At 38.8% G+C, this 14,632-nt stretch overlaps 1 protein-coding gene across 1 annotated transcript in view; it reads right to left on the reverse strand.

Moving 5' to 3' along the window:
• Nucleotides 1-316: 316 nt before the first annotated feature.
• The window catches only part of LOC145674959 (uncharacterized), a 176,371-nt gene continuing 162,055 nt past the window's right edge, over nucleotides 317-14,632 (reverse strand). Inside the window, exons 6-7 of the mRNA XM_081745264.1 lie at nucleotides 2,574-2,793; nucleotides 317-870 (exon numbers count right to left, since the gene is read on the reverse strand). Coding sequence (XP_081601390.1) covers nucleotides 364-870; nucleotides 2,574-2,793 — 727 coding nt within the window. The 3' untranslated portion in view covers nucleotides 317-363. The remainder of the gene's footprint in view (nucleotides 871-2,573; nucleotides 2,794-14,632) is intronic.

A 14,632-nucleotide genomic window follows, 5' to 3' on the forward strand; every position in this document is an offset into this window, starting at 1 on the left:
GCTAACAGATGGCGTGGAGCGGCTCAGGCCCACAAATCGGGCCGTTACGCCACGTGGTTTTGTTATATGACTACTTTACGTATTACTGTGGACTAGAGGCGGCTCATGTAGGAAGTCACAGGGTAAAACATTTCTTTTTCGCTTCATACTGAAAGAGAGAGAAACTTTTTTTTAGCATACTAACTATTGTATACAACATTCAATACATTAAATAACCATTTTCCACTTAGTTGGAGCGATAAAACTTAACTACCTTCAGGAGCCGTCTCTGTTATGGACAAAAATAAGTAGCCAAACACGCAATATCAAACAAGACTTTACTTGAGACTACTACATGACTAGTTAACCTCATATTCATTAATTTTAATTGTTGCAGAACGAGTCAACAATAGGGACAATATCTGGTCGAATTTTCTGCAACCTGCTCCTCAAAGTTTTAACATACGGAATGTGGTGTAAAGAGATTGGTGGTTTTAGAGTTTGAGAAGGCCCAAATTTACAAGTTCTAACCAAGAACTGTGACACATAATAACGTCTTCTCGAACGAAATGATGAATTCACTTCAGTGAATATAGCTGGAATCTCTTTGGAAGATAAAATATTGTTATTTATTAACGACATTTCGTCATGGCTGCTACCTACAATTCCTTCTCTACTTGTTGATATTTGGTCGCTGACGGTAGCCAATGTCGAGCTTGATTCATTGCTTTCGTCTGTACTTTTAAGTTTGGCTTTATGTGCTAGGGATTCATTTAATTTTTGGGTGTAGTGGTAATCAAAATCTTCTACGCAAGCACATAACGCATTTTTGATGCTGCCGCTTGATAAGGTGCAAGATGAATCGGTGCTTTCTGGCATTATCTTCGTTTCCTGTAAGGGCATCAACAAAGTTTTAATTAAATATTTTTTTTAAAGGCAAATCAAATAATTAGGTTTTTCACAATAAAGAAGTGAGTTTTGGATTCAGATTGTGAAACTGCGGTAGGCTTCTTATCTATGGGAAACCGGAAGACATTGAACTTTATGTTTCAATACAGCGCTTAAAGCACTTCCGGTTTCCATATAAGGTTACAAGAGTGGAGATGGGAAGAAATCTTGGAATGAATCCATGTCTCGCAATCTTTTACCAATAATGAAACCGGAAGACCTATCACCTCTAGTTTCAATAGGGGATTAGAGCACTTCGGGTTTCAATAGAGGGATAAGGATTAAATAGAATCTATTCTTAGGGCGTTGGATTCACACCAAGAAGTTTCTTGCTTTATTTTGCTAATATTGAAGCCCAACAACCACTCGTGTTTGCAACTGAGGCATGATACTAAAGTAGGATCTGAATAACCACTTGTGTTTGCATCTGAGGCATGAGACTAAAGTGGGATCCGAACAATCGCTCGTGTTTGCATCTGAGGCATGAGACTAAAGTAGGATCCGAACAACCACTCGTGTTTGCATCTGAGGCATGAGATTAAAGTAGGATCCGAACAATCGCTCGTGTTTGCATCTGAGGCATGAGATTAAAGTAGGATCCGAACAACCATTCGTATTTGCATCTGAAGCATGAGACTAAAGTAGGATCCGAACAACCACTCGTGTTTGCATCTGAGGCATGAGACTAAAGTGGGATCCGAACAATCGCTCGTGTTTTCATCTAAGGCATGAGACTAAAGTGGGATCCGAACAATCGCTCGTGTTTGCATTTAAGGCATGATACTAATATTTAAAGAGTGATAACCACTTGAGTTTGCATTCAGGTAAACATCTTCACCGGGAATACAACTGGGACCATTCATACAGAAAGCATTGCGCTTTAGCTACGTCGTCAAGAATATGTTTCCGAGAATATGTCTTGGTTAGAAGTCAATCAGGTAAAAGTTTTTACTCACATAAAGGCCTATAACACTAAGACTATGGCTATTCGAGGATGCATTACTCCCGCAGCGAAAGCGACCTAGGTGGCTTCTTGGTAATTTTACTTTCTCCAGAGTTATAAATCATATTGTGAGCCAGTCAGTGTTTCCAGGCCTTATTACCACACCCTTATTCTCATTCACACACATCACGAGAAATGACCCTATTGTGCTACATAGATTTTTCTGTGATTCGCTAATTTTTCGGAATTTCCTTTTTTTTTTATACACGCACATGCTTTATAATAGGGAGCAAAGTTCCAATACTCTGCACAAAACATCTTACAAGCAGTTGTTTTTTGCTAAACCCCCCCCCCTTGCCTGGCAACACGTCTTTCCTGTTTTTCCATCCTTTAGACATCTTTTACTGATTCTGAAACAGCATTCTGTCTATTGTTTCGAAACGCAGCAAATACGCTCGTGCCGACGTATTCTGGGCGTTTTTATTGCTTTCGCGTTCGCAGCTCATTGTGATTAGCCATCTACATTTAAATACATGGTCAGCGTATTGCAAGCGTACGCATGAGCCATAAAAACGCGTTGCGAACGCATCGAAAAGCCGTGCTGCACTTAAAAACACAATAAAGACTTAAGTGCACAGACACTGTCACTTAAGTGCACTACCATAAACACTGTCCCTTAGTATACTTAACATAGTAATCTTACCTGAAAATTGTAAAAAGACTCAATTCCTGTCGTTATTTCTCCTGAGATAGTTTTAGACTGTCTATTTAAATCTAGTAATTCTTCAATGATCCTATTTGCTTTGAGATTACGCTCTGTCGGTGACTGCAAGAAGCCTGTAGCAAATTTACTAACAGGCTTTTTAAAATGTTTCTCATCTGAATGTGTTATTTCATGAAACTTCCAAACATGCTTCTGAAATCTGAAATTGAAAGGTACACCATAATCATTTATAGATTTAAGATCACTAATTGTTATTGGCTAGTACATTTTCAACTTGAAAGTAAAAAACAGTGATGGTTTCGGAGAGTGGCTCCTGGGAAGGGAAATTTCCCCGGAGTATATGTTCGATGGTTTTACGTGAGTTTCAGGTATTTTATTAGTAGTAACTTCACTCTTTATGCAATAAAAGATGGTTAGGAGAAATTAACATTGTGTACAAAACTAAAGAATTATAAAGACTGATGCACTAAAGTTTTTTAAGGAATTTTCCCAGCAATACTTCGTCTTGCTTGTTTGTTGAAGTTCAGCGTTCTTTTTCAGCGTCGAGGCTAAATGAGACGTGGATCTACAATTAAAGATGGTATTCTAACCACCGCAGTGCATTCAAATTTCAACGCACTCCCATTGGAAATCGAACTTTGTACAGCGGGGGACACTTCTAAATGGTACAGCCATATGGAGATTTACGGCTAAGGTGTACCATTTAGAAGTGTCCCCCGCTGTACCCTGTATATCCAATGTGCACACGCTAGCTACTAGAGTAACGGTGAATACTTCCAACAATGTGTTAGAGAAAAGTCAATTATTAGGTTGGTAATAACAATGAAAAGTAGATATAATACGATGATGTGAAACAAGCAGGGGCGGTCTGGCATCGCTGGGGCCCTCAGCTGCAGGAGGCTAGGAAGGCCCCTTTAAGAAATGCCCACATGCGTATATTACTGCATTCTATTATTACTGACCCATTTAAGTAAAGTTACGTACCACATTGTTCTATAGGGGTTTCATTTTAATAGCAAACCCCTGTAGTCAGGCCTGTATTTAAGTAAGTGCTATTCTGTGCTCGAGCACAGGGCGGGAGAATTTAGGGGGCGGCAAAGTTTTGTATTCTTTTTAAATGAAATGAAATGAAATCTTTAAGTTTTACGTCCCATGATTATGCCAGGAAGGCTGAATGAGACGGTGATGATGAGGATTAATGAAACGGTGTAATGAAGAAAGTAGGAGGAAACGGGAGAACACCGAGAAAACCCATGTACATTTTGCTTCTCCACCGCAAAGCTCACTTGGTGCAAGTTGAGATCGAACCTAGGACCCTATGCACCAGAGGTGAACGCTCTACCACGACGCTCAGGAATATTAAAGATTCACAATAAAGTAATATTTAAAACTAGCAACGCTCAGAATCTCGTGGAAGCGAGAGAAAATATGTTAATGTGTTTAATTCGTTCTAATTGCAGTAGTTTAGTTAGTTTGTCTGATTATTTTTAAAAATTATCCTCTCCCACCCCCACCCCGAGGGGTGAGAATGAACTTGAACATCATGAAAGCTGATACCATTAAACTCAGCGACCTTGGAAACTATGAATTCAACACTAATATCTGTCGTTTTCGATTATTTTTTAAAATTTCACCGTCTCTCTGCGGAGCGGAGTATGACCTTGAAGTTGAATTGGATTAAAACTGTCACTATTGATTTCAACGACCCGAAAAACTATGAATTCAGCTCTAATATTGCTCGTTTTCAGGGAGGCTGGAAATTACTTAAACCACAAGGGCACACAATATATAAAAACGGGCCTGCCTATAGTGGCTTACATCAGAGCCGGTCTTAGGTGGTGCGGAGCCCGATTTGGAACATTTTGCGGGGCCCCAGGTTACAACTAACACAACTAACTTGCACCAAAGTCTGTAGAACCAATATTATATATATATTAGGATTTAGGATTTTAGATTTCTGGGCGTTCGGCATCTAAGGCCATTTAGCCCTCCACGTTTTGAGGGATGACGTCCCTCGACGAGCACATAATCCGGGGAAAGGGAAGGAAGAAAGGATGGGGGAAGGAAGGAAGCGGCCTGGGACCTATAAGTTAGGTACCACCCCGGCATTTGCCTGGTGTGAATGAGGAAAACCCAGGAAAACCTTGTTCAGGGTGGCTGGCCTGAAAAAGCATTATACACTTTTTCGACCGAGTGGCCCACCGGGTATTATATATATATATATATATATATATATATATATATATATATATATATATATATATATATGTATCAAGTACTGAGCTTTCCCTGGTGATCTAGTGGTGACATCCTAAACATATGTATGATAAGTTTGTCAGTTTATCCCCGGAACACCCTGTATGTTTACTTATAAGCTTGATTAAGAAAAATGATTAACGGTAAAGACAGTTTCGAAACACTTTCCCGTTTCTACAGGTATGTTGTGGTGTCCTCTTTCGGAAGAAATTAACAGTAATCTCTCATCATGGACAGGTTCCATTTCTCTTTATAACGTTTTTCCATCTGCAAAATGATCTGATGAAAACGCTCACCCTGTTCATTTCTTATAGCATTAATTTTCCAGAAAAATAATTCAAATGGAAATGCAGACATTGAATGAATTTTAAAATGCCTATTTCACCATTGGCTTCGCAAATTTTCAAGAAGATTCTGTACCAGTATCTTATAGTTTTCTTTTCTAACAAGTAGACCTATCGATGTCGAAAACTAGTTTCTTGACCAAACTTGGCAGAGAAGTGTGGAATATCAAGAAACGAGCATAAGCAAAATTTAAAGTGCTTCCGTCCATAAAGAAAGCCGCATAGGTCAAAATCCTGAGTGATCAGAATAAGCCATAACAATGCGTTTCAAGTTTGAAAATTTCATTTTATTTGTAAAACAGGTAAAGGAATGAAAAACAAAAACAGATTAACTAACACCAAGAGGAAGTAAACATTTTTTTTGAGAGTATGGTTACCATGGCCACCACCTTGTATCTCGTTCGATTTTTTGAAATAGGAAGGGGGTCATGTAATATATAAAATTGGGCTAGAATTTTACGAGAAATACAATGGTAAAGTCTATGTTTCCGTAAGTTTATATTTGTGAAACATAATGAAATGCACATTGATATGAATTCGTTGGTTCAAAGGTTTCTTAACAGCTGTATCTTTTTGAAAAGAATTCAAGTCAGGAAAACCTAATGTACGCTAGTGAGAACTTCGTAGGTAGCTACTTATAAAAGGTATAATCAGCTTGAAATCGTCATCGACTGCAGACAACATGAAATGGTGATGAGACGATCACAAACCTTAAATACCTGATGGAAAATGGATGACATATTTTCCATTGGATTATTCGAGTTAGAAGACAAACCTTCATAAGCAGGCATCTAATCAGTACGCAATAGTATAGATTTGTTCTTCCTGATTTGATTTAAATAATAATAATAATAATAATAATAATAATAATAATAATAATAATAATAATAATAATAATAATAATAATAATAATAAAAACCATCCATGGGATTTTTCGCACTGGTTTTGTATTTTTAATATACTAGCTATAATAAGAGAAAATATATGCAAAGAAGGCGCATTAAGGCTGATTTATTTGATACCATCTCGGTATTCACGGTAGTATAACATGACATAATCAGTAAGAACGCCAGGAATTTTTATTTAATGGGGTGTTCAAAATAAAAGAGGGTGTGCACCCAAAATAATAATATACATTTTTACACAAACTGAAAGAAAATAATATTTTTACGCCCAGGGGTGTGTGTAAGGAAATTTGAGAAGTGTTAGGAGTATTGGGGTGTGCAGAATACTCCCTGGACATAATATTTATTTTTACAACAGAAGTTGCAAACCTTAAAAAAAAAATAATAATAAAAAATAAAGAAACTACTGCAGCATTAAATTCAGAAAATATTTATTTAGGCCCGGAAACTTAATACTATACATATGCAAATGTGCCCCTCATCTGCATTTTGATATGCAGATGATGTAGACGGGCATCGGCCCTCTACATAAATTTCCCCCCTATGATTCTAGGTGCTGTACTTTTTAGTACAGGACGTAGATCATACGGAGGGCACATTTTTGTTTTTGAAATATTAGAATTTTACAATACATTTAAGGTTAAAAAAAAAATCAATATAAATATACAATAAACATAATAAATGCAAATTAATAATCAAAAGTTAAATAAGAGAATTCAGTGTTTTTTGAATTATATGAAAATAAATGATATAAGTTTTTAATATATATACTTACACTAATACACTGAAAAATACACTAACACTAACACTATATACACTAGTTGTTATTTCCGGTTGCGTGATGCATATTACTGTGTGATTTGTGTTTTTTTTATGTACCAGTACCACTTTGATTTTTTTTTTTAGGAATGTAGGGTTTCAATAGAAACGCATTCCTTGTTATTTTTACTTCTTTAGTTGCTGGATTTTTTAGTGTGTACATGTTTCGACCAGTGGCGGCGACAATCTGCCACGGTCCCGAGTACAAGAGCAAGAGCTTCTTTGACACACCTGCTAGAGCATTTGACTTGGGAAAAACTTTAGTTAGTACAAGATCACCCACTTTGTACTCTACAGTACGGTGTGACTTGTCGAAGTTGCGTTTTCGTGCAGCAGCATTCCTTTTATGGTTTTTTTTAGCAATTTTTACATAGTACTGCACGTTATGGCGCTTATTTACTTCTGGGATATTAAACAGCCTGGCTATGTCTCTAGACATAGACTGCCCAAAGTGGCACTCAAAGGCTGACACGCCAGTGGTCAGGTGTTTGGCGGAATTTAAGCACTTTTTTATCTTTTCCAAGTATTTGGGCCACAATCTTTGGTTATCATGGCACAATTTACGTAGCAAACGTACTGTAGCCTTGACAGCTACTTCTGCCATTTCTCCTTGCGGATAATATGGCGTTGAAGTGATGTGCCTGATACCAAGATCTGCTAATTTTGTTTTCCAGCGGTTAGACTGGAAAGGTGACCCTCTGTCTGTTAAGACTAGTTCCACACTAGGATTAACCTTTAGATACTCCTTGAGTTTCCTTATGGCAGTGGTAGTGTTTGCCTTTTTGCATGCATACAATCCTATTAGTTTGGAGAAAGCATCATAAAATACTAATACGTAGTGGACTCCCCCAATTTTTTTGGTTAGAGGCCCTAATCAGTTAGCACAGACCAAATAGCCTGGTTTCTGAACTACCACGGGATTCAGTGGTCCCGGACGATAACATTGAGGGGGGTTGCTTTTTTGGCACAGTTCGCAGGAAGCACAAAAACGCCTTACACTTGCTTTCATTTTTGGCCATACGAAGAATTCTGTTAGAAGCGGAAGTAGTTTACTGGCCGACAGGTGCCCTCGATCTGAATGGTAATAATCGAGCAGTGGAACTACTAACACTTCTGGGATGCAAATTCGGACTCCTTCCCGGTTACGCTTGCATAAGCGCCCGTTCAAAACTTCAAAACGGTGACAAGCACCGTTCACCTTTGGTGATTCCGTCTTCTCTTTGACGTCTTTCTTGATCTTGCCATAGACAGGATCTGAAGACTGCATTTTCGGTAGTATGGCTATTATCTTCCTCAACTCACATGGGATTTCCGTCAGGATGGACATCAGCGACTCCTGGAGGATAGGCTTCCGTGCAACACTGAGGTTTTTTTCTGTGTGAGGAGGGTACCTAGAGTGATAATCACTCAGATTTTCATTTGACTTGACAAACTGGAATTCAAAATTGAAATTTGAGAGCAACATCGCCCACCGGGTGATACGCTGGTTTGTAAGTTTATAATAGAGAATAAATTTAAGAGCAAGGTGGTTACTGCGTACTATGAATTTAGTACCAACTAAGTATTGCTTAAATTTAACAACGCCATTTATGAGTTTATAAAATTTTTTTTTCGTTATAGAATAGTTGCGTTGTGCGGCATTGAACACACGTGATGTAAAAGCAATGACACGGATGTCATCATTGTCATCACGCTGGTACAATAGCGAAGAACACGCAATATCACACGCATCACATTTGAGAATTAGTTGCTTGTTAGGCAGGACGGTTTTTAGAACTACTTTTTCCTGGAAGATTTGCTTGATCCTGTTCATCGCTGCCTGATGTGCTGGCTCCCATTTGAATCTAACATTTTTCTTTAGCAGTTGGAACAACGGATGGAGAACTTTCGAGTACTTTCTACTAAAGCAACGATAATACTGGCAGTAGCCAATGAAGGAACGCAGTTCCTTCACGTTCCGTGGTGTCCTAAAATTTAACACCGCCTTCACTTTCGCCGGATCTTTGCCGATACCGGATTGCGAAAGATGGAAACCAAGTATGTTAAGTGATTTTTTCGCAAAATTACACTTTTTCAGCCTGAGAGTTAGGCCGCCCGCAGTGAGTAAACCCAACACTTTGTTGAGGTGTATCAAATGATCTTTGAAGCTCCTGTCGGCTAGAATTAAATTATCTACATAAGCGCCGCAGTACTTTCTAGCTTCTGATCCAATTATTATATTTAATGCTCTTACGCAAGAAGCAAGGCTCTGTTTTGTTCCAAACGGTAGTTTTTGAAAAACATATGAAATGCCTTCATGTAGGAACCCAAGATACTTTTGGTCACTTTCCTTGACCTTAATTTGTAAAAACATCTCAGTTGCATTCACGCAGCTGAACCAAGAGTTGTTGCAAATATCTTGGAGAACAGATAGGGGTGGCATAGGTTTGTCGGAGAGGTCCCCTGAAATCTTGGCCAAAGCTCGGCCATCTATATAGACACGAATACGTCCATCACTCTTTGGCGTCACTACCAGAGGGTTTATAAAAGCGGTAGGCATCTTTTTGATTACACCCCAGGCCTCCCAACGCGAAATTTCATTTGATACTAAATTTCTGAATTTCTTTGGGTAAGGATACAATTTAGCTTTTATGGGACGTTTGTCCGTTACTCCAACCTCGTGCTCGTAGTTAGTTATGCAACCTGGCTTGATATCAAAAAGCGCCTGGTGCTTTAAAAGAACAGCTTTCAAACTCTCTCTTTGTGAGGCTGAGAGATCTGAGTAGTTCGCGACAAAATCTTCGATATCTGAATGGGAGGCACGTGTGTTTACTTTAAGCCACTCTTCTGGTGGGAATACATGAACTGCCATTTTTTGGGCACTTGGGAATTTTCCATTATCCAAGTTCGGGGCACGAGCAGCCTTTACTTTGCAGGTTTTATGCTCATCCTGTGCGCTAACCCGTATGGCCTTCCGTCCTTTATCTGACGGGAAAAAATTACACTCAAAATTATTTAACTCCTCAATGAAACTATATGGTTTCTCGCACTCACCACTCAATTCTAAACATCGAACTACTAGATCCTCAGTCTCGCAATCTACAGATCTAAATTTGACTTCTACATCATGAGGATGTTTGAGATGTAGAAGGCCAGTATCATAATCTAACACGGCACGAGATTCTGTAAAGAAGTTGGAACCTAAAATTAAAGATCTGTTCAGACCTGATATAATGATGCCTAATGTATGAAATTCCTTCCCATGTATCTGAATGACTAACAGCGTCTGGCCTATGATCGTCGCTGATTTACTTCCGAAAGCAGACGTAACCCGTATATTCTTAGCACTCAAAAATGCGGGTGTGGGGTGGCTATTTGAGACGGAGTCCCAAATTTCTTTCGAGATAGCAGAACAAGTAGCTCCTGTATCTAATAATGAATTAACTTTCTTTCCAAACAAAAGTACATTAATCTCTGGTAGTGAGATGACGTTATTACTGGGTAGTTCTTTATTACATGAATCAAATAAATTCTTAAAAATGCCATTGGCCTCTTTATATACAGCCCTATCTAAATCGATGTGTTTTCCTGTCCTACTTAACAAGGTTAACTTACTTTTGAACATGCCTTTGCTAAAATGCTTCTTTGCTATTATATCTGAACAAATATTACAATTTTCTTTTTCTTTTTTTACTACATTTTCAAAAATCTCTTTCACTGCGGTTTCACACGTATTGTCATATAAATGAATATTTTCTACCTTTTTTTCTAAATTACGCACATACTTGGAATTTTTATTTGTTAACTCAGATGTACTCGTGTTTTTCATAGTCATTTTAACGTTGTTCAAAGTACATGCGGACCATCCTCATTCTCTGGGAGCAGAAGAAGAGGATTGGTTATTCCTGGTCATGTTATGATTTTGACTGGTAGGAGGAGGCGCTCGGTCATAGTGCTCCAACAGCTGGATTTCCTGGTCCTCGTGACGAAAGGAATTTCCCTGCTGTCTATCCGTTTGGCGCATCCCTCCCCTCCTACCTCGGGCTTCACGAATGTTGTTGTTGTGAGAGGAGTGGGAGTTCCCCCCATGTGACCAGCCAGACGACCCACTTCCGCTGCTCTGGTGGCGAGGCGGGGATCGCTGGTGGTTGTTGTTTTGGTTTGTGGTTTGCTGTCTCTTTCTCTGGTAAGGACGCTGGTTTTCTCTCGTTCTATTTTTTTTACGAGCAGCGTGTTTACCACTGTGGCCAGAGGGGTTATTGTCCTCGTTTTCGATGCTCACTTGGAGCATGTTGACCTCTTTCCTCTGGTTACCCTGAAAGAACTGGTCGCGATTCGTCATCGACGACTGCAGTTCCTGAACAAGATTTAGAAGCTCGGCTATTGTCTTTGGGCGAGAAGAGACTATCGCCCTAAACAGCCAGTTCGGGAAATGACGCGGAAGTACCTTTAACAATGTCGCGTCAGACATCCTCGGCTCTAGTATACTGTTTTTGTGTAACAAATCCAGCAGATATTCTGCTGGGGATTTGTGTACACGAGTGTCGAAGTGGGAGGTGAGTATCGTTGCCCTAAGATTTGCCAGTTGTTTTTTACTCAGATAGCACTGTTTGAAGTTGTGTACAAAGTCTTCGTATGTATGGATCTTGCTCCGGTTAACTTGAAACCATTGGTAGCAAGTATTACGGATCGCTCGCGGTATGAAGCTGAGCCTCATCTCGTCCGGTACTCCAGTGACCTCAAAGTACCGGTCGAGATCTTGGAGAAAGTTGTATGTTTCTGTTTCAGATTTGTTCCCTGAATACACAGGTAAGGTTACGTCCCTGTGTATTAGTCCAAAGGCTGTTGCTAGGTGTTGTCTCGTCTCATGATTGCATGAGCGAGACGTCGACGGGACAGGTTTTGTCTCGCGGGAAGCAGCTAGGTTCCCAGGTTGAGAACCAGGCAGATCGCGACTCGAGACATTGTTTGGAGATGGTGGTCTTTCCTGTGTGCCGGAGACAGAGATGTTAGCGAGTCTCCCTTTTATCACCTTACTGGTCTCCTTTTGGATGGAGCTCTTCCACTCCTCCATCTTTTTTTCGAGCTGAGCACACACGTCATGAACGGTTTCTTGCATCTGTTGGATGCTGCCATTACATTCTGACCTTATTTTATCGAGCGGCGTTTCATGCTCTAGTTCCCCCCGGATCCTAGCTAGTTGGGAAGTGAAATTCACCTCCACTCGCCTGACCTGATTATTTAAGGTAAGAGTGGTCTGTTCGACGCGAGACGAGACCTGTCTAACACTCTCAGCTAGTTTGGTGTAATTCTCATTTAACTGTCTGGCTAAGCTAGAAGCGTTCTCTTGAACTTCGTCAATTTTGCTAGAAGTTTCGGTTACACGTGTAGACAGTTTTTCTTTGGCATGATGTATTTCCCCCCTAAGCTCTGCAGTCGTGAGCTCCAGACGCTCCGTCAGCTGACGCTTACTTTGCTCCAGTCTTGAACTCACAGCCTTCATCTGGAGTTCAAGACGAGCATTACTGGACTCAACCGCCTGTTCTAGTCTCAGATAACTAGTTTCTAGCGTGCTATTACTTTCCTCGATTTTCTTTTCTAGCTTTTCCAGACCCTTTGAACTTTTTACTATCTTGCTTTCTAATTGGAATGCATTTTCTTTTAACCTAACGTCTAAATCTTCCCTTAGGCTTCTATTATCTTCTTTTAATTCCTCCTTTAGTTTCCTTACATTTTCTTCTTGTTTTAACAAAATCTCCCTGAACATAGCTGCAATAGTCAAATTATTTGAATTATCTATGGTGCTACTCTTATTACTGGCTGTGCTAACCTCATTTTTATTTTTGCTGAATTCTTCGGTTACCTCCCTTTCCTCCCGCAATGGTACTTCCGGTTCCCGACTGTGAACTGGTGGAACGGTTTTTACCGCATCAGCGTCTCCCACAACGCTGACGGGACGCTCGCTAGCGCTCTGCGCGTCAATAACATTACTATCCTCTGAGAGCTCCCCAGCTCTCTGAGCGAACTCTTCAAAAACGAACTCGTTATCCATGTTTTTAACTCTTCGAGCCTGTGCTCGCGTTATCACCATTAAAAAAAAAACAAACAAACGGGCTTACAAGATTTTTTCCCCCCAAAGTTTAAAATAAACTGAATTTTTTATTAATGCTAAGACAAAAATATTCAAACAAATAAATTTCAAAAACACAAGACACCTACGTTCTTGGAAATTTTCGGGGAGAGAAAAACAAAACATATACCGAAATTTAACACAACTGTATATTGACCATTGAGTATATAGAATTATACTCGCTTGCCCCACGCTGGGCGCCACTTATTTTTGTGAGGTGCTTGGTGGCCAGAGCCGAAGCTACTATTTACCTAACGACACCAACACAATAAAAAAAAAATTTTTTTTGAAGGAGAGTGGCTGGGAATATTTAATTAACTGAAGATTTACATAAAATGCAAATATCAAAATACTATAAACGTAGTTATTTATTTCTTCTTGGAGATTAGGTTTTCTTTTGTTAGGGCCGCCACTCTCTTATGAATTTGGTAGAGCAAATATTAATTATTTCTGAAAACAGCAGATTTTAGGGCCATTTGCTTAACAACTATGCTTAAGGATGCTATAAATAGTGAGTCTGTAATAAGTTTTAAAGTTATGTTAAAAAAAAAAAATTATAATTTTAATTTTACTGGAAGCAGCCTGTAAATGATCTCACTATTTCATGGCTGTTAGTTGTTTTTTTGGGCAGTATTTTTTCTTTGAGCCCCATGCAGAGAGATGGTTAACATACACAATCAAGGGGAAACTGTCTCCTTGAATTACACTTCTGAAACAAAATTGACATTAGTGCAGGTACTCACCCTACAGCAATTGAATACACAGTTGTTCCGGTAAGAGCTGACAGATTTATTTTTTATGAAGAAAACAGGCATCTCAACCATGGTAGATGAGATGATATCACTTATTATACACTATTTTTTATTACCTTTTAGTGCACTATCACATAAACACTTTACTGGTAAATGATATATATTTGATATTTAACACTCTTTAAAAAAAATAAAATGAATGAGAATAAACTGATAACTTGAAAGGTCTGTTTGACCTTTAAAATAAAAAAAAAAACTTATATAGAAATATATACAGGATATTTTATTTTCTCATACTTTTTTAGTTTCTCGTCTCTAACAGTTCTAGAGGAGAGATGTATTAAACTGTTGATGAAAACTATTTTACTATTATTTGTTACTTAAAAACACCGAGTGAAGATAAGAATAATGAAAATTTTAAATGCTGATACACTGTTTTAAACCGTTACTCGACGTATTTAAAGTTTTAATTTGCTGACACAGTCTCCTCCAAGATGATCATTTCACCACATGAAATGTTCTGCTAGAAGATAAGGTACACTGAATGTTAAGCATTCTATGAAGGAATGTTCAGTAGCTCCAATTGTAAACAAGCAAATGGTTACTTGTAAGCCTTGTGCTCAAATGTCCAAGGACAGTCCAAGTATAATAACGTAACTGGCCTGGGTGTTATATCTCTAATTGAGATATGTAACAATATATAGATTTCTCCCATATTGGGGAAACTGCAATTGTCCCATATTAACTCTGGGGTTGTGAAGAGATTTTAAAGTAAATGATTTCCACTGAGAGTTCTAAGCACTTAGAGATATATGAATGTTAAGAATGATTTAGAGTTTAAATTTCCATTATC

The sequence above is a fragment of the Thermobia domestica genome, chromosome 18 (assembly GCF_964235325.1).
Source record: "Thermobia domestica chromosome 18, izTheDome1.hap1.1, whole genome shotgun sequence".
In the NCBI taxonomy this organism is placed as follows: Eukaryota; Metazoa; Arthropoda; class Insecta; order Zygentoma; family Lepismatidae; genus Thermobia; species Thermobia domestica.